The 18,331-nt window shown below is 38.9% G+C and overlaps 1 protein-coding gene across 6 annotated transcripts in view; it reads left to right on the forward strand.

Moving 5' to 3' along the window:
- The first annotated feature begins 6,950 nt into the window (after positions 1-6,950).
- SBF2 (SET binding factor 2) overlaps positions 6,951-18,331 on the forward strand; it is a 651,649-nt gene continuing 640,268 nt past the window's right edge. For 3 of the 6 annotated variants that reach the window (XM_006129312.4, XM_006129314.4, XM_006129313.4), the window contains exon 1: positions 6,952-7,155. In XM_006129312.4, the coding sequence (XP_006129374.1) occupies positions 7,101-7,155 (55 nt within the window). In that variant the 5' untranslated portion in view covers positions 6,952-7,100. Of the gene's footprint in view, positions 7,156-18,331 lie in introns of all 6 variants that reach the window. The other 3 variants (XM_006129315.4, XM_025187865.2, XM_006129316.4) reach the window with 2 other exon arrangements.

The raw sequence follows: 18,331 nt of genomic DNA on the forward strand, positions 1-18,331 counted from the left end.
ATTTATATAGAGCAACGCCGCTGGGAAGGGGGAGGAGCTTCGTATGACTGCTCTGACACTTTCTGCCCCCATCCCTCTCCGACCCATGCACGTCTAATATTAATCATACTGCCGCAATGAGTATGGATCGGGGCAACCAATGCTAGGGCAAAAGTAGGAAGATTAGCAAAACAAATCCCGGACAAGCTGTTAGCGTTGTGCTAATTATCAAAGGAATTTTTAGGTGTGGGTTCTTAGTCATTGCATGCTGCAATGTTCATTACAATTTACAGTATCTGCTATATTGATGATTCTGCATTATACTCGGAACACCGTACCTATATAGGATAGTATATACTATATAGTTCCCATCACAGAAAATAAACACTATAGATAGACGTTTATAGATGTATTGTAGCTAGACCTAGTAGTGTTCAAAATCCATGCAAGTGCAGCCAGTCAAATTTTAAATATATATTTGGAAAATGTGAAATGCAAAGGATAGTTTTAATGAAGAACAGGCTTTGTTACATAAGTAAGTAAATGAATACATCATCCAATAGTTGTATTTATTACCCACTCTAGAGCATGTTTCTCTCTTTTTGATTGTTTTAATGTAAGCTGACATTTGGATATTGTTAAAACATTAAGTTAAGAACAAACATTCAAAGGTTCAAACAAAGCAAATTGTACTGCTATGGAACTAGATACACGGCTATCTAAAATACTAAAATCTATGCATTTTAAATATATGTTTATATAAGGAAAGAGTTGTCATGTGCTGACCCTAATCCTACAAACACTGAAACGTGTTTAACTTCAGTCAGGGTAGCAAAGTTAAGCACGTGCATGTTTGCCGGATCGGGACCCTTCACCATAGCCAGAAAAATATAGCTGTTTTACAATAGTGTGTGATAACTTTACTGTGAACATTTCAGAGGTTTTAATTTCTTTTTTCTCTTTTTCCTTCTGATTCTTTTTACTATAAAATATTTTACTCTGTGCCAGAAGGAACCAGATTTATCCGCTGATTAAGTGAGGCCTAGTATTGACATTTTCCCAGAAGACCCTTTGGTGTTTCTTGCCACTTTTGCCATTGAGAAATATTGAAAACTAGAAACTGGATTGAGACTCCCCAGAGTCTTAATTCACAGTCCTGGCGAGAGAAACTGTATTTAGGAAATCAGGTGTGTATAGGTGTGTGATGCCGTCTCTCTAGGTAACTGTGGCATGTATCACACTTGCAAAGGGATGTGGATGTGAGCTTTTCACAGATTACTCAGTCTAAAGTAATCCCTCCCTTGCCAGCAGCGTCCAGAGCAAGCATTCATGTCTCGCAGCAGCCCCACTGCTTTGGGGATAGACTGCTAGGCTACTGCCAGTAAGGTAGGTGGTTAGGGCATTGCAGGTGCATTTTCCGGGTTAATTATTCTCCCTGAAGTTGCAATGCAGCTACTGCAGTGAAGGCAGATAGGTCGTCCACTTCCAAACACATTTGATCTTTCTCCAGAAAAAGTGGAAAGTTTCCATATTGGGATTTTAATACAATTTCAGGGCTTAATCCTGCAAGCATTCAGGAATCTGTGTGACTTCATTCAGTAGTTTCATTTCCTTTTACCCAAACTGTCCCAAGCCAGAGTTAAATAATGCAGTGATAGTTAAAGGCTCAGCAGAGGAAGGAAATAATTAAGAAGCACATGAGAGAGAAAAGGAATGAAAGGAACATATCACTAAAAATTGCTCTGACAAATTAACATACTTTCAAATGATCATTTATGCAGTTAAAGCTCCAGTGCCTCCTACCCATTTGCTTAAAACCTCCCTTAATCATCAATAAAACATTATTAAGTTTCTTTTTCTGAGAAGGCAGGATTTATTGTAATGGGTATTGCTTTGTTTTCATATTATTATAATCTTCTGCAATTCCAGTCAGATAACACATTTCCTCAATTGTGGAAAATCTCTAATTAAAATTATTGGCCAAAGAGAAATTCCATTCTTATAATTTTAGAAACTATACAGAAGAGTCCTACCTGGAGACAAGATTTGTAATAAATCACTCACACTCTGTGTCACTCAGCAGTGTCATGCTTAAAAGTCTGTTCTTTACAAACACCATTTCAGTGCTGCAATGTATAAATCATTTTATACACATTTATAAATCAGCCTAACTTGGGATTGAAACTCGGCACTCACTTTATCAATCTGGGTAGTTTCTGAAAAGGGCTGGGACAGGTAAAGCTGATTTTAGTTCTAACGTGAAAACTTTCTGATTTCATATGCTTGTTTTCTGAATTCACATGCTTGTGTCCTATTAAAGTGACTTAGAAGTTGAACTAAAGATATGAAAGTAAGTATACACACACACACAAAGAGTTTAAACGTGAGCTGTAAGCACTGGGTTTGTACACAGAGTGATAGTGCCTTTTTTATTTTGAAAATGATTTCTTAAATAGACAAGTTACTTGCACGTCATAAAAAACAGAGACAGGAAGTTCCTTGTAAGTACTGTATTATTTATAATATATTTTGGAGGCAACATAATTAAATACAATAGAAAATATTATTTTTTCCTATGATATGTCCATTCTCCCATAAGTACTATTGTTAATTGGGAAACTCGCTGGTCTGGAGGAAGGAGTTCTAGACTGCATATTATGACATATGCAGTTTTAATCTGTTACTGACTTGCTGTTGACCTTGGGCAACTCACTTCAACTTCTCTGTATCTCAGTTTTCCTGTATGTACAATTGGATTAACAGTATATGCCTTCTTTGCAGGGAGATAGTGAGGATTAGTGTGTGTTCGTACAGCACTTTGAATAGGTAAAGTGCTAAGTAGCATTATTGTCCTGAGACTTTCTCTAAAATTTCTGTGCATCAATGGGAAGATAGAGTTTTGGCCAAATTCCACATGACTTATGCAAGAAAATTTCCCCTTAAAGTCAGTGGATGCAAGGAGTATGGAAGCTGCCACTTAAGTATGGCTTGATGTTACTATGATTAAATTTAAATGCAAATTGTTATATTACATATTAAAGTGGCTTTGAAGTTGAACTAAAGATATTAATGTACGTATTCTATACTAAGTAGTGTGTAAAATCCCAGCCAAAATCAAAGTGAAGAACTCTTATTTTTAGGTTTATTGCTTTTCAGTTAATCAAGGCAAACATATTCAAAAGTGACTAGTGATAGTAGGTGCCTTGAATTTTAGGTGCCTAACAAGAGATAATGGCATCTGGTTTTCACAAAGTGGTGAGAATCCAAAAATTGAGGCACCCAAATATCTTTAGAGACTTTTGAAAATGTAGGGCCTGGGACTTCTCCATAATATTCAACATCTGGAATGTCCCATCTATAATGTAAGTCCACCCAATGTCCTGAGAACTCTTTTTCATATCCAGGAAGAACAGGATGAGTTTCTCTCCCTCCCAAGGAGGAAATATGATCTCAGTATTGAGGAGTTGGACAGGGAGTCAGTAAAATTAGTTTCAATTCTTCCCTCTCCTATAGATTTCCTCTATGACCTCAGGCAAGTATCTAATCTTATCTATCTAGTCCCTTGTCCTCATTTGCAGTGGGTACTATTACTGGATGATACAGATATACAGAGGGTTACTCCATAAATATTTGGGAGATGGTCAGATACTATGATGATGGTGACCATCCAGGTAGTTTAGTTCAAGGTGAGTTAAAATTAAGATGTGCTTTTTCTTTTGATTGACTGTTTTTAAGTCATGCCACTCTGTGCTGTGATCCCACTAGATTTTGCAAGCTAACCAAGGTTTGGCTTTGTCTGTTTGGATGGGAGAGGCATAAATAGTGAGGTACTGTTAGTAGCAGTGTTGGTGAAATCCTCAGTATATTTTTTTCTCTTAGGTGCACACTGAATTAATTATCCCAGTAAAGTCCTATGTAACACTGACCTGCTTTGAGGTGTGCTCTCAAATGAAGTGCAGAAGTAGAGGTTCCCAAATTTGTTTTGATAAAATAATTCCAGGGCATTTTTTTGTAAAAGTAGAAATGTTAATCCAAAACTCCTAGTCAAATTCCAAACTTGGTGATTATATTCTGTCTGTATGAGCTTCCCCTGCAGTTTCAATTGTACAGAATACTATTCTGTCACTGTTGAAAGCTGCTCTGTATTCTTGTTGAGCATGGTCAAACAATTGCTGTGTTTCACTTTAGTGGGGACTCATTGATCCCAATTCACACAGATGATTGATTAACTAAAGCATACCTTTTTTGCTATTTCAGCAATATTTTTCTTCCAAAGATCTCAAACTAGTAAAAGGATACTATTTTAAGACTTTTTATCCCTACATTTTTTAAACAGCTCTTTTGGTTTCAGTCATTAAAATCCATGAGGACGATACTGCTAAAATCTTGCACGCTACTTTTAAAATGTATCATTTAAATTTTTTCTTGCTTCTCTAATGCTCAGGGAGAAGCAAAATAATCTAATCAGATCCCCAAAAGTTCTTTTTCTCTAAGAAGTTATGTAATATTACAGATTCGTCTTATACTGTTGTCTTTTTTACTGACACTTACACTGCATTTTATTAAGTCTAAATCTTGCTACATGATATTGGAATGATTAATTGCCATAAATAATATAAGCTGCTGCCCTCTGCTGGAAAGTAAACAAGCAGGAGGATTTTAATCATCCATACAATTGTGTTCTATATTAGAAAAGTGTTGCTTCTAATTATACCTCTTCTGAATGTAAAGTGTAGTTATTCAATATCTGACATATGAAAATAAAGTTCATAAATAAAATATGTTTGTTACTGTATTCCATATTCTGATTTATGGTGGTGTGATTAGAAATAAATCCAGTGGTAACGTAACTGAACTGAACAATGATTCATATCACTTACTGCTGCAGATCCAACTATCCTGCTGTTGAACATGCCTATTTTGGGCATACACTCAACCAGTTAATCAAGCAATGTCTTGTCAGACACACTACATTTCAGCAAAATCTTTGCATCACCCAGTAGGCCAATTAGGCTTTGGGGTAAGATCAAAAGTTGTCAGTCCTACTTACACACTATAAATAGCATCCTGGAATCTTCCACTTAACAGTAAATGAGCTCTGTAGGCTCTTGAAGAATAGCATTTTGCTAAGGTGTCACAGAAATGGGTAAGCAGAAGATCAAAAATATTAAATTAAAGAGATACTGCCCATGAGTCACACCTTCCTGATGAGGATTTAAAGTGATAACTACTTGATTTTTTCCTCCTTGGGTGCTAGTGCCTAAGCTGTACTCCACATGGAAAGTGACATATGTGGGAGAGGAAAGCACAGTTGGAAAACCTGTTAATAAATATGTACGGAAACAGGATTTCAGGGTACATCAAGATTTCAATCCAATATGGTTAATAGCATTTAGGCCAGGCCTAGTCAGGCAGCCTGTTCTCTCTTTCTCTTTCTCTTTCTCTTTCTCTGGGAGCATCTACACAACTGGGTTTAACTCCAAATAAGCTACACAAATTGAGCAACATCAATTGTGTAGCTTATTTTGAAATAGCTTATCTCGAAATTGGGAGTGTCTACACAGTACTTATTCTGAAATAAAGCACTCCTCCTACGATTTCCCTTACTCCTTGTGGAATGAGGGTTACAGGAGTTGGAGTAAGAAGTCCTCCAGCTTGACAGTATTTTGGCCATTATTTTGAAATAACGGCCTGTTGTGTACACACGGACTGTTATTTCAAAATAATGTTGCTGAGTATACGTACCCTCTCTTCCCCTCTCTCTCTCTCTCTCTCTGGCTATGTCTATACTGCACTGTTCTTCTAGAAAAACTTTTCTACTTCTTTTTTCGGAAGAGGCTTTTCTGACAGTTGGCCCATCTACACCGGGCCAAATGTCAGAGCCCCCCCCCCCTTTTTGGAACATCCCTTCTTCCTCATAAAACAAAGTTTACAGGGATGCCAAAAAAGCGTGTGTGCTCTTCCGAAAAAAAATTCGGAAAAGCAGATGCATTCCCTGGACGCAGCAGAGTTTGGTATCCTGGAAAAACTCTGCAGTGTAGACATAGCCTTTCTCTCTTATACACACAGACTTTCTCCCAGATTTCCCTGCTGACTTTATTGCTAGAGATAAGTCAGTTTAAGCATAACAGTCATATAGTTACTAGAAAAAACTTAAAGGTCTTGGTGAATGCTGTGCCATTATAACTGCACTCAGTTAAGGAAAGCTTGCTTCCTGCCGCACTGTTGCATGTTCCTAACATCCAAAAGAAAATGTAAACAGGAAACTTCCTGGAAATTCATAGTCACTATAAATTCCATTCTTGAGAAGCTACTCAGGGAGGCTATTTTAAGGCAATACTGTGATAGTTCCTATTAAGGCGTTTATTTGGCATAGACTGAATTTATACATGCATCTGCAAAATATTATATAAAACAAAGAGGACGATGTGCTTCACTGCACATTTCATAACAGAAAAAAATCCGAACCCCATATTTAGGTGTTGAATTCGGTCAGGGAGGATATTTTAGAAAGACCCTTAGCTACCTTTTTTGTAGTTTTCATGAGCTAAACTAAAAATGCGTCAATAAATATAAATAGGAGGAAAGAACAATGTTGTCTTGTTGCAGTCTTTATCAGATTATGGAGCATAATCTTTGGGTGGGAATTTTGGAGAGAGACATGACTGGTTTTGCATGCACTAGAAGTGCACGGGTAAACTACCTGCCTGCAACCCTTTGAAATAGGAAGAAGCCAAGCTCAAGTTCAAGCGCCGAGACCAAGCACGTTTATTTTGGGAGAGAGCTTTACATATGCACTGGTCTGCTCGTGCCGCGTGTACTCGCAAATGCAAACAGGGTGGGAAGCCGCTGCACCCCGCCACAGCCTGTGTGAAATTGACAATAGCCTCAACAGAGCCCCGCAGCACCGCGCCGCGTGCGAACTGTAAACCCCGCAGCCCACGCCCAGCCCAGGCCGGGTCATAGCACAGCGGCTGAGGTAGCGCGCAGGCGCATAATGCGCCTGGGCGTCCAACATGGCTGAGGTGCTGCTCTTGTTGGAGCAGGGGGCAGGATGCTGAGCGTCCGAGCGGCAACAGAGCCTCAGTAGTGGCGGGGGCCGAGGCGGGCCCGGCTCGGCCATGGCTAGGCTGGCTGACTATTTCATTGTGGTGGGCTATGGCCACGAGAAGCCAGGTAGGTGTGGCGGTGTGTAACGCTGCCGCCCCGCGCGGGGCTGGCCTCCCTTGCCAGCCCTGCTGTCACGCTGGCACCCAGGAGAGGAGGCGGTGGGGCCGCGCGTGCCAGAGGCTGTTGGGGGAGAGGGGCGAACTGGCGGGCAACGCTACAGTTTTTGTGCAGGTGGTTGGTGGAGTCAGGCGGTTGCTTTCATGAAGGGGGTTCGTGGCTTGCCAGTGGCGGGATGGGGGATTCTTCTCCTCCGGCGGAGCCAGGCAGGCAGGTTTGCCTCAGAACCTTCCCAGAGCACGGACACGTGCGGAGTGGCTATCGCAGTCTGTCAGTGAAAATAGAAATACACCAGTAACCCCCCCCCCCCCCCCAAGCTCCTGTCATATCCTGAGCTAATCATGAATGACGCAGGGGAATGGTCATTGTCAGGACTAGGAAGAGGTCTGATCCCGGCACTAATTTCACATAGTGGATGCAGGCTTTTGTGCTATATAGAAGCCATCTTGATCATTTGGATGAGGGAAATTATGAAAAAGAGACTTTAAATGGCTCATAATTTTCATCATATAAACCATCAGAGGGGTAGCTGTGTTAGTCTGTATCTTTAAAAACGTGTAGTCCTTTGGCACCTTAGAGACTAACAAATATATTAGCTTTTGTTTATTAAAACAGCCATTTTTAACAACATTTATTAAAAATGTTAGCTTAACCTGAATCCCCAGATAGAATTCTTGTTTGTTATTTTATGAGGTGTATTCACTGTAAGGAATAATATTTTTATTGTTCCTTTCTCCTACCTCTGTGTGTGTGTGTGTGCGCGTGTGTGTGTGTGTGTGTGTGTGTTGTGTGTTAAATGTTTTGTTTAGCAGAATAGTAAAGATAATACTAAAAGAAAGTTGGCTAAGTCAACAGGGATCTCCCCGGAAAACGACTGGGTTTATTGTCCTTGTTTGGGGACAAACAATTGTTAGTTATCACTTGCTGGAATGCCATTGCTGATATAGTGCAGATGACAATATGGAATTTTGTAGACTCTGTTAGGTTGCATCTGTTATAGAATTGTCACAACAAAGATGTTTTTGCTTCCCTCTGGTCAGAAGACAGGGAGAAACATTAGTTATGTTCTGTGTACAACCTTGCAGGCAAAGAAAAATCATATTTTGCTAATTAAATGAAATATATATTTTTCTCTCTATCATATTTGTCAATAATGACATGACATCACTTGTTTATGGATATTGCTGAAGGAGCTTTCAACTTTTATACTGCAGTATTTTACACTTTCAATTCAGTTGTCCACTGGTACACAAATACATACAGACTTGCCTTTCAGTGGATACTTTAGGGCGATCATTTAATAAGCTATTGTAATTAAGATGGATTTTAAATGATTAAGTGTTTTTTTAAATACCCAAAGCCACATCTAACAAACCCTATTTAAATCTTGTATTTGAGTCTGTATTAATAGATTCTCTAAAGGTAGTACTTAATCCATAGTTTATTTTATGTATTTTCAAAATATACATAGTAAGAGATTAGCATCTTTTTTCTTTAACATACAAATAAAATCTATTAATCATATGTATAAGATTGAAAGGCTTATATAAAAATCTGTCAATAAAAGATTTGGTGTCCTTTCTAGAATTCACACCATAATTGGGTCCTTCCATTATAACATATATATCGTCTTTTCTAATCCCAATGTGAAATTATAGATTTACAAAGCACTGTGAAGTGAAAATAGGGTGCAAGAAGCAAAGGGCAATAGAGTGGAAGATACAAGATATAGATTGCTTTTTACTAAAGGGATGCTGTCAACTTTGATATATTTGCTATATGAAGTAAATTGACTGATCAAACTTGGACAAATATCTGTAAAACCTGAGTGTTCAAACACTTAAGCATATGCATTATTCCGTTCACATCTTATTGACTTCTGGACTGCTACCTTGTGTGAAGTTCTAAATGTGCATAAGCGTTTCCAGGATGGGGCCTTAATCTGAAGAGTTTGTCTCCTGAAATAGTTTAAGCGACGAGGAGTCCTGTGGCACCTTATAGACTAACTGAAGTGTAGGAGCATAAGCTTTCGTGGGCAAAGACCCACTTCGTCAGATGCATGTAGAGGAAATTTCCAGAGGCAGGTATAAATATGCAGGCCAGGATCAGGCTGGAGATGACGAGGTGGATCCAATCAAGGAGGATGAGATGAGGCCCACTTCTAGCAGCTGATCTGGAGGTGTGAATTTCAAGAGAGCAGAAGCTGCTTTTGTAGTTAGCAAGCCATTCACAGTCTTTGTTTAATCCAGAGTTGATTGTGTCAAACTTAAAGATGAACTGTAGCTCAGCAGTTTCTCTTTGAAGTCTGGTCCTGAAGTTTTTTTGCTGCAGGATGGCTACTTTTAGATCTGCAATTGTGTGTCCAGGAAGACTGAAGTGTTCCCCTACAGGTTTTTGTATGTTGCCATTCCTAATATCAGATTTGTATCCATTGATTCTTTTACGTAGGGACTGTCCTGTTTGGCCGATGTATATAGCAGTGGGGCATTGTTGGCACATGATGGCATATATTACGTTGGTGGATGTGCAGGAGAATGTACCAGTGACAATGTCCTGCACATCCACCAACGTAATATATGCCATCATGTGCCAACAATGCCCCACTGCTATATACATCGGCCAAACAGGACAGTCAACACAATCAACTCTGGATTAAACAAAGACTGTGAATGGCTTGCTAACTACAAAAGCAGCTTCTGCTCTCTTGGAATTCACACCTCCAGATCAGCTGCTAGAAGTGGGCCTCATCTCATCCTCCTTGATTGGATCCACCTCGTCATCTCCAGCCTGATCCTGGCCTGCATATTTATACCTGCCTCTGGAAATTTCCTCTACATGCATCTGACGAAGTGGGTCTTTGCCCACGAAAGCTTATGCTCCTACACTTCAGTTAGTCTATAAGGTGCCACAGGACTCCTCGTCGCTTTTGCAGATTCAGACTAACACGGCTACCCCTCTGATACTTGAAATAGTTTAGACAGAGTAATCAAAAGTTAGGGTTTGCTGCGGTTTTAACACCTACTGTTCAAAATGTTTGAGAGAAAACAACATTCTCCAGCAGACTATGCAACACAGTGTTCTAAATTCCTTCACCCCCACATGCAATTTCATAATATGCAGAGTATGCAGACTGTTTTTTTCTTTTGTAAAATTCTGAAGTTGTTTTGGTGTATTTATTCCATTTCCTTCTACATGAAATAGGTAGGCCCAAAATATTTCTGTAAGAAACTTGTAATTATCCTTGATGGTTTAAATAAACTTGTGTGTAGACATTTTTCTTGTTAGTTTCTCTTTTAAAAAGGCATTTGCTTTGATCGGTTAAAAATCTAATTTAAGTGTAAAATGTTTGTATTTAACTTAAATGGAAAAAAACCTTTTACGCTACTTAATCTAAATGGTTTTAAATACTCACTATACAATTTAAAAATAATTAAAAACATTTAATATAGTTTAAGAAACCATTTCTGTAGTTCCTATTGGTAGAAAATACTCTGAACATCAGTGTTACAACACCTGATCCAATAGATATTTTTAAATGCTTTTGAAAAAAAGGAGAAAAATGCCATTTGTTAGTCTCTAAGGTGCTTCAGGTCTCTCTCTCTCTCTCTCTCTCACACACACACATAATAGAAATTAGGTTTTTTTATTTATTATTGTTTCTGTTTTACATAGCTCTCCCCAATTTAGTGTCTGAGTGCCACACAGATACTAACCAATTTATCCTCCTAGCACTCTGATGAATTGGGGAAGGGTTATCCCAACTCTGGAAGTGAATTTAGGCAAGAAGAAATGAGTGGATATACCCACAGTAGAAAAATCAACTGAAATTTCCCCTAATGGCAAGGCTATATTTCATGTTACAAAGACAAATCTATTTTGTCTGACACTTTATTCATAACAAACACATGCTGACAATTTTCCCATTTAATTTATTATTGGATGTTTCAGAATTATACATTTGAATATTTAAGGGCTGTGTCTGGCAAATGACGTTTGGAGTTTACTGTTGGTTTTTACTTCCTCGTAGGATTTATTTTCATTGTAATCCCCAAAGAAGCAATGTTTCATTTAAAATTAGTGTAGCTTCTATAATAACTTATTTTCCTTACACTTACTATAAAATGATTTTAATGCTGGTAAAAAGATGCTGTATTGACAATCCTGTTGATTTTTAAATCCTGTGTTGATTCATGAAATTGATAAAGCTGTTACATTATAAGCTTCCCTATGTCACCCTGATAGTGTGCCCAGGATTGATTTGGAGCTGCCATAAGTGTTTGTCACACATGGTAGATTAAGCTAGCTGCTTTTGATTTGATTTTTCAGCCTTTGTTAGTTGAAACTATAGCAGATATTCACTGACACAGATTGGCAGATATAACATGCTATCTAATTCTGCACCAGTTTAAAAAATCCATGGCAAGTATTGAAATGTTTGGATCCTGATTCTACATTTGACTGAGTACAGGTGCGCTTTTAGATAGATGCGTGCTGAAATTAGTAGGTCATTGTACCAGTGTCTGATCAGATGGAATTGGGCTGTGGCTTTTAGTGGGAGAGAGTGTCTGTACAGTTGCTTATTAACGGATGTCTTTATGCTTTATAATATTGAGTTATACAATCTAGCGGCCTTAAATAACAGAATTATTTTTATAGGTGTTGTATAGAACCTCTTACAACTTCTCTACTAGTAAGTATGTGACTTCCTGTGTGTGCACACTTAGTAATTGGTGAAAATTTCAAGAAGGAAACTTATTTTTGTGGACTTGTCCTATGATTACTATATTGTCGTTTCTACAATTGAATTCATGCATATACATCTTTGTGTTCCGGACAAGTCCTACTTATCTTGGTGGTACTCTGTGTGAATATTAAGAGCCCATATATCCAGATGGGAATCCTTGTACAACGGAATTGAGCTTGCATTCCTTGTACCCTCAAAATTTCCTTTGAAGTCACTGATAATTTTAGGTGTGACAGGATGCTGCAACAGCAGCTCTTGTGGGAAAGTGAAATAAGCAAACATTTAATGACAAAACAGAAGGAATCAGATTTAATGCATTTAGTTCTATAATTGTTAGTTACTTACTAACAAACATAGAGCTACATGTATTAAATCTGAATCTCTCATTTTTGTCACATTAAACGCTTACTTCACTTTGCACTGCTGCATCCCCTACACACCCAGAATTATCAGTGACTTCAAAAATTTTTTGAGTGCACAGGGAATGCAAGATGAGGTCCATTGCAACTAAGGCTTCTGTGGGCTCTTACTGTGACAGAGGAGATTTTTTTTTTTATCCAACCCATCAGTATAATGGGGAGTTGCTACCAAAATGGTCTAAAAGGTGGCATATGTTGAGATGTTGTTGCAAAAAATGTAGCAGTTGGAAAATGTAGGCCCTGTGAATCAAAAAACACCACTTCATGTGCATTCTGTGACTTTTTTCCATGGGTTTTGAAGTGTTTGATGTGTTTTGTAACAAGAATTCCCATATAATGTGTTTGCTAATGGAATGTTGATGGGATTTGGGGAAGTGCACAGATGTTTGCAAAGATCACATAAGAGCATGAGAAAACATGCATCTTCTTTTTTTTTGTTTTGTTTTAATTTTTACTGGAATCCTAATGAAAATTGATTGTTGGAATTTACATATGGCCTTATTCAGAAGAGAGAGTGAGCCAAGATTTTGTTGCTTTCCCAAAGCAGAAACAAAATGGTATTGTCAAAGAAAGAAAGAAAAGAAAGAAAACTAAATATTAGGCATGTGTAATCTGCACATATGCCCCCCATTTTTTCTCTTTAATTGAAACACTAGAATAAAAATGTGCATATAACTGAGATGCAGTAATGTATACAACAAAATAAACTCTAAAACCTGCCAAAACAAAGAGAATCCTTTTTTGTAAATATTTTTTCTAAAACTAAGCATCCATTAGTCTGCGTTACTCTTGCTCATTGTGTTCAGTGGTTCTGTTTATAATGAAAGGAATAAGGATTGAATACTTAATTTTTAAGTTTTACAATGATTAGTAAAATATAATGTGATAAGTGATAGTTCATACTATGTCAGCTTGCACCTTCACTTACAAAATTATCTAATCTTGTTTGTTGTATAGAGACCACTTTCTTACCTAACTTCACATCTTGTTAGATTATGATACTAGATAAGAGAGCATGCAATGAAGTAGACAGAAGAAATTCTGAAGGTGTAATGTTTTTGTTTTGATTGTTAACTTTCCTATGGTCAGAGTTTGCCTAGAAACAAAAGGATAATATTGTGTCCTATTCAGTTAAAACATTACAAATATTGTAACTGATATATAACTTCAAAATGAGTGATAAGTAGGACTTTGAAAGTGTAATAGTGTACACAGTTAGCTCATCGGTTAACTTTCATGATTACATGCAGGCTCCTGGAATGTGTAAATCTTCATGTTGGCTCCCCATGTGCATCAGCTTCTGAGGAGCCTATTGCTGCCCCCGTGTAACCATGTGAACACTAACATTTTCAGTGGTTACACAGTTACTGATGTGCATTTTAACATCCCTAGTGCTAAGTAATCTTTTTCATATTTAAAGTAGTATCACATGGATTACTGGACAGACATTCTGTTGTGCTGCCCCACAAATCAAGGGAAGTCACTTTTCCCTCTTTTAAATAAACCTATCCCTCCTCAGAAATTTACTGAAGTTGGAAGAGTGTAGGAAATCAGACTGTTACCCAACTCTCCCATTTGTGCCACAGCTGAATGACTACTTGATGTCTAGCACAACAGTACAATACCCTTAAAACAAAGAAAATGACAGCAAAATAAAATCTATCCTTTTTGTGGCAAGGAGCTTTAGTACTTCATCTGAGCACAAAATCTGCTCTCTGAGCTAAATCAGAATGCAGATACTCAGTATTATACCTGGGATAAGACTTTAGTAATCACACATGATAGCTATCAGTCACTTGGTGTATAGGAACAATGAAGTTTGTAGCAGGAAGTTGTCACATGAGTAGTGTAATCTTTGCTAAAATATAATCCGCTGTTATGTAGAGCAGTGGTTCTCAACCTGTGGTCCACAGAAAGTTTTTAAAATTAAGGATTGGGCCCACTGCGGTCCTTACTTTTCTTCTTCCTGCTACTCCTGAAGTGCATGATGGGAGGCAGAGCAGCAACTGCACACACCGGGACACAGATTGCTTTTGATCCCGTTCTCCAGAAGCTAAGGGAGTGAGGAGACTGTGCTTGCATGCCATACATACCTCTCACACCTGGCTGGTGTGTGAGAGGCATGCACGGGATGCAAGCACTTTCCCCTCACTCCCTTAGTGTCTGGGGAGCAGGATCAAAAACAAGCCGTGACCCAGCGCGCATGGCTGCTGCCACATGCTCCTGAAGTTGTGCCCTTGCCCCCTACCCTCCTGAAATTCCATCCTTGAGGAGCTGGCAGCTCCAGAGCTCCCTTTGGCCACGAGAGCCCCCTCGCTGCTGGTGACAGAGGGTACTGGAGCTGAGGAAGTAGCACAGGCAAACGGCAGCCAATGGGAGCTGAGAAGCTCCATGTCCTGCGGTATGCATGTCACTTAGCCCACACTGAAGCTGACAAGCTGCGACTGTTCTCTGAAGTCCACTTATCAATGGGTCAGTCACTTTTTACCATTTTTTTCTCTGTTTTGAATATGTCACCCCCACTGTACCTGTTAAAAAGCTATTAGTGGCGGAAAGGGTTTAGTTGGGCCACTAGCAAAAATGGGTCTGTGGATCCAATGCAGTTTTATTCAATAAAAATATATGGCACCTCAAAGTTGTTACATTTTGATGTGGACACGCTGTATTATACTACTATAATCTACTATACTATACTGTATCTCAATACTACTATATTTGTTTAGATAACATGAACTATTATACATTTCAAATGATTATCAAATAATGGAATGCTTGAAAACAGCTCTATTGTCTGGGGGGGAGGGGTCTGTAAAATCTTAATAGATTGAAAAGTGTGTGCTTGAAAGGATTGGGAACCACTGATGTAGAGCATTAAGGCAAACCAGAAATGTGTGTGTTCTTTTCTGTTGACCTTCTCTAGTCTCTGGAAACTAATATTTGGAGATTTGCTAGCAATATTTAACTTTTTAAAGCTGTTCCTTGTAGTTTAAAGTGGTTGCTCTGAATCACTAATTAATAATTAAAGAAAATGCTGCAATCCTGAAAGTGAAATTATGACTTCTTGCAATGTTCAGGTTCTGACATTCTTCAAAACTTGGTTTTTAAAGTCTATCCACTGGATCTCCCTTTAATATTCAAAATAGCAAGAAGAATGTATTTATTTAACAGGGAAATGTTTCTATTCAGTTTAAAATTTCATATCCTGCTTATTGAGCATATATGTCCAGAAACTAGTTTAACTTGTCCTGGAATGAAAAAACAGTGAAATTGTTTAGTATAGTGAAGATACTGAGTGTTTTATATCTTCAGGGATATTATAAGACTAAATTGCAAAAGAGAAATAATTGCTTTCTTTTATTCTGTGGAAGTTTTGAATTAACATATTGCAGTTTTATATCTAACCAAAATATTTCTCCTTGACTCATTGTCCTCTTCTCTTTTTGGCCAGTTCATTTTATTGTGTAAGTTTGAAAACTGTTAAAGCACTGGGACTTCTGTAATAACAAACATGTTTTTCAGTAGGAAACAATGGTGATTTGCATTTTAACTCCTACAATATGATAAGGCTACTGTCTTCATATAAAATTAGTGAAGATAATTATACTTCTCTGGTTCTTCATTTACATGAATTTAAAATACCAATATGATTAGGGTGGCCATATTTCTCTATTCCAAATATGGGACACCTGCTAATATTTCTCTGATTTAAGTGAGTTCAACAGCAGTCAATCAGAACTGTGCAAGTACAAATGTTCAAAATAACATGGTTGACTAAAGATCCAGTAAAAGAAACACTGCATTATTATCTGTCTATATATTTTAGAAATGTGCATCTGCTACGGCTCCCCCGCTTATTGACTAATTGACATGGACTAGTTGATTAAATTCAAATTAACATCCCTGGCTAGGATGACTAAATTTGATATGCAGCTTCCTCTTATCCTAACTTAAAGCAAGGTGAGGGTGTGGTTGTACCAGGAAAACAAGTTGTGCCTGAACTTCTATTGCTTTCCATAACATGGAGAGGGAGGGGGTCTGATTCGATATTGAAAACCTGGGATGAGCCACTGTACCCGCACACCCTCCAGGAGGAGCTGCAGCTGGAGCAGTGCTGCTCTTGCCACCATGGGTGGCCCCAATAAACCCCCCACTCAAGCTTTTCTGTGCACTCAAAGGCAGGTTCCCGATGTTCCAACTACTCCAGAGATGCTGAATAAAAATTCAACATGTAAAATTCTTGTTCCTTAATTTTCCCACAATATGCCTTGTGCCTGTCAAAAATCAATAAAATGCTGCCTAGTGCAGATCCAAGGGAAAGGAATGATGTGCTGCCTTGCTCTAGCAATTTAAAATACTCAAGGTTGACAAATCAGCAGAAGTCTTTCAGTTCTTCAATGCAAACAGTGTAAATGTGAAAATATTTATAAACTTTCATGGCAAAAGACTGCAAAACAATTGGAAGACAGTCAGCCGCTATCTGCAGGCAAAGATCTCTTCCCCTAGTTGCCCTGAAGTTTTCCCCAGCACATTTAGCATCACCATAATAAGTGGTTCACAATCAGGTGTTTCATTCACTTGTGCCTCTACAGGTACAGCAGTTCCACTCTTCAGACCTTTGCCACTTGAGCTAATGAAGTAACTGATAGCAGTTGTCAGTTGTTGTCTTCAACAGCAAAGGAGGGGGTGAGATACATTTTGCCAGTGCATTTCACAGATATTTGCTGACCGGGAGGAATGGAAACTTAAAACTCTTGGGGGCTCCATTCCAGCATTTGGTGGGACATGTCCTTTGCCTATTTTGCCTAGCTTAACACCTTCTTTCCCATCCTCATCTACCTGGGGGCTGTGTCTACACTGGTGCGATCTCGCGCAAAAGCGGCCGCTCTAGTGCAAAATCTTGCTGCCTGTCTACACTGGCTGCATGTTCTTGCGCAAGTAAACTGATGTTCTAATGTATAAAATCAGGGCTTCTTGCGTGAGAACTTTGATGCTCCCGCTCAGGAAGAAGCCCCTTTGCACAAGAGCTCTTCCAGAAGAGGCCAGTGTAGACAGGCAACATGAATTTCTTGCACAGGAAAGCCCTATGGTTAAAATGGCCATCACAGCTTTCTTGCGCAAGAGAGCGTCTACACTGGCATGGATACTGTTGCACAAAAGTACATCTCTTGTGCAAAAGCACATGGCAGTGTAGAGGCTCTCTTCTGCAAAAACTCTTCCAGAAGAACTCTTCCGCAAAAGAGTCTTTGTGTGAGAACATGCCAGTGTAGACGTAGCCCCTCTGTCTTTTCTCCATTCCTAGCTCCTTGTCCCAGTGCCTTGTCTACCCCATCTCTACTTCACAGGCTTCTTATTCAAGTCCCAGTCTTTTTGTCTGTCCCAGTCTCCAATCTAGTATTTCCCCATATCCCTGGTCTTGTTTTTTTGCCCCTTTTGCTTTCAAACCTACACATCCTCCAAACTACCTGAATGCCAGTGGGGGTGTGTGTGTGTGTGTGTGTGTCCGTGTCCTTGAGAGACAGGCTTCCCATTAAATTGCCTGGTCCTGTGTTTAGTCTGGGGCAGCAGATACAAGTGTCATGATTATGAGGGTTAGCCAGCAGCCTGGGGATTAAGGAGTTAACTACACCTAGCCAGGTGGAGTGATTAGTAGGAATGTAGGTGGGACTTGCAAACTGGGACAAAGAAATTTGGATTTTTTTCTTTCTTTTCTCCTTTGTCTCTCTGAGAGAGTTCTCTGCAGCTATGGAGAGGGACAAGCATGTCTCTCTCTCTCCAAGACACCATTCTTCATTTTCTGTAAGTAGGGTAAAGTTTAGGTAGTTTGTTAGGCTTTATTGTTTTAAGGGTTTGGTATGGGATCTGAGACCTACATTCCTACTGGTCACTCCACCTGGGTAGGTGTAGTTAACTCCTTAATCCCCAGGCTGCTGGCTAACCCTCATAATCATGACAACAAGGATGA

Source organism: Pelodiscus sinensis, chromosome 4, assembly GCF_049634645.1.
Source record: "Pelodiscus sinensis isolate JC-2024 chromosome 4, ASM4963464v1, whole genome shotgun sequence".
NCBI classification, from domain to species: Eukaryota; Metazoa; Chordata; order Testudines; family Trionychidae; genus Pelodiscus; species Pelodiscus sinensis.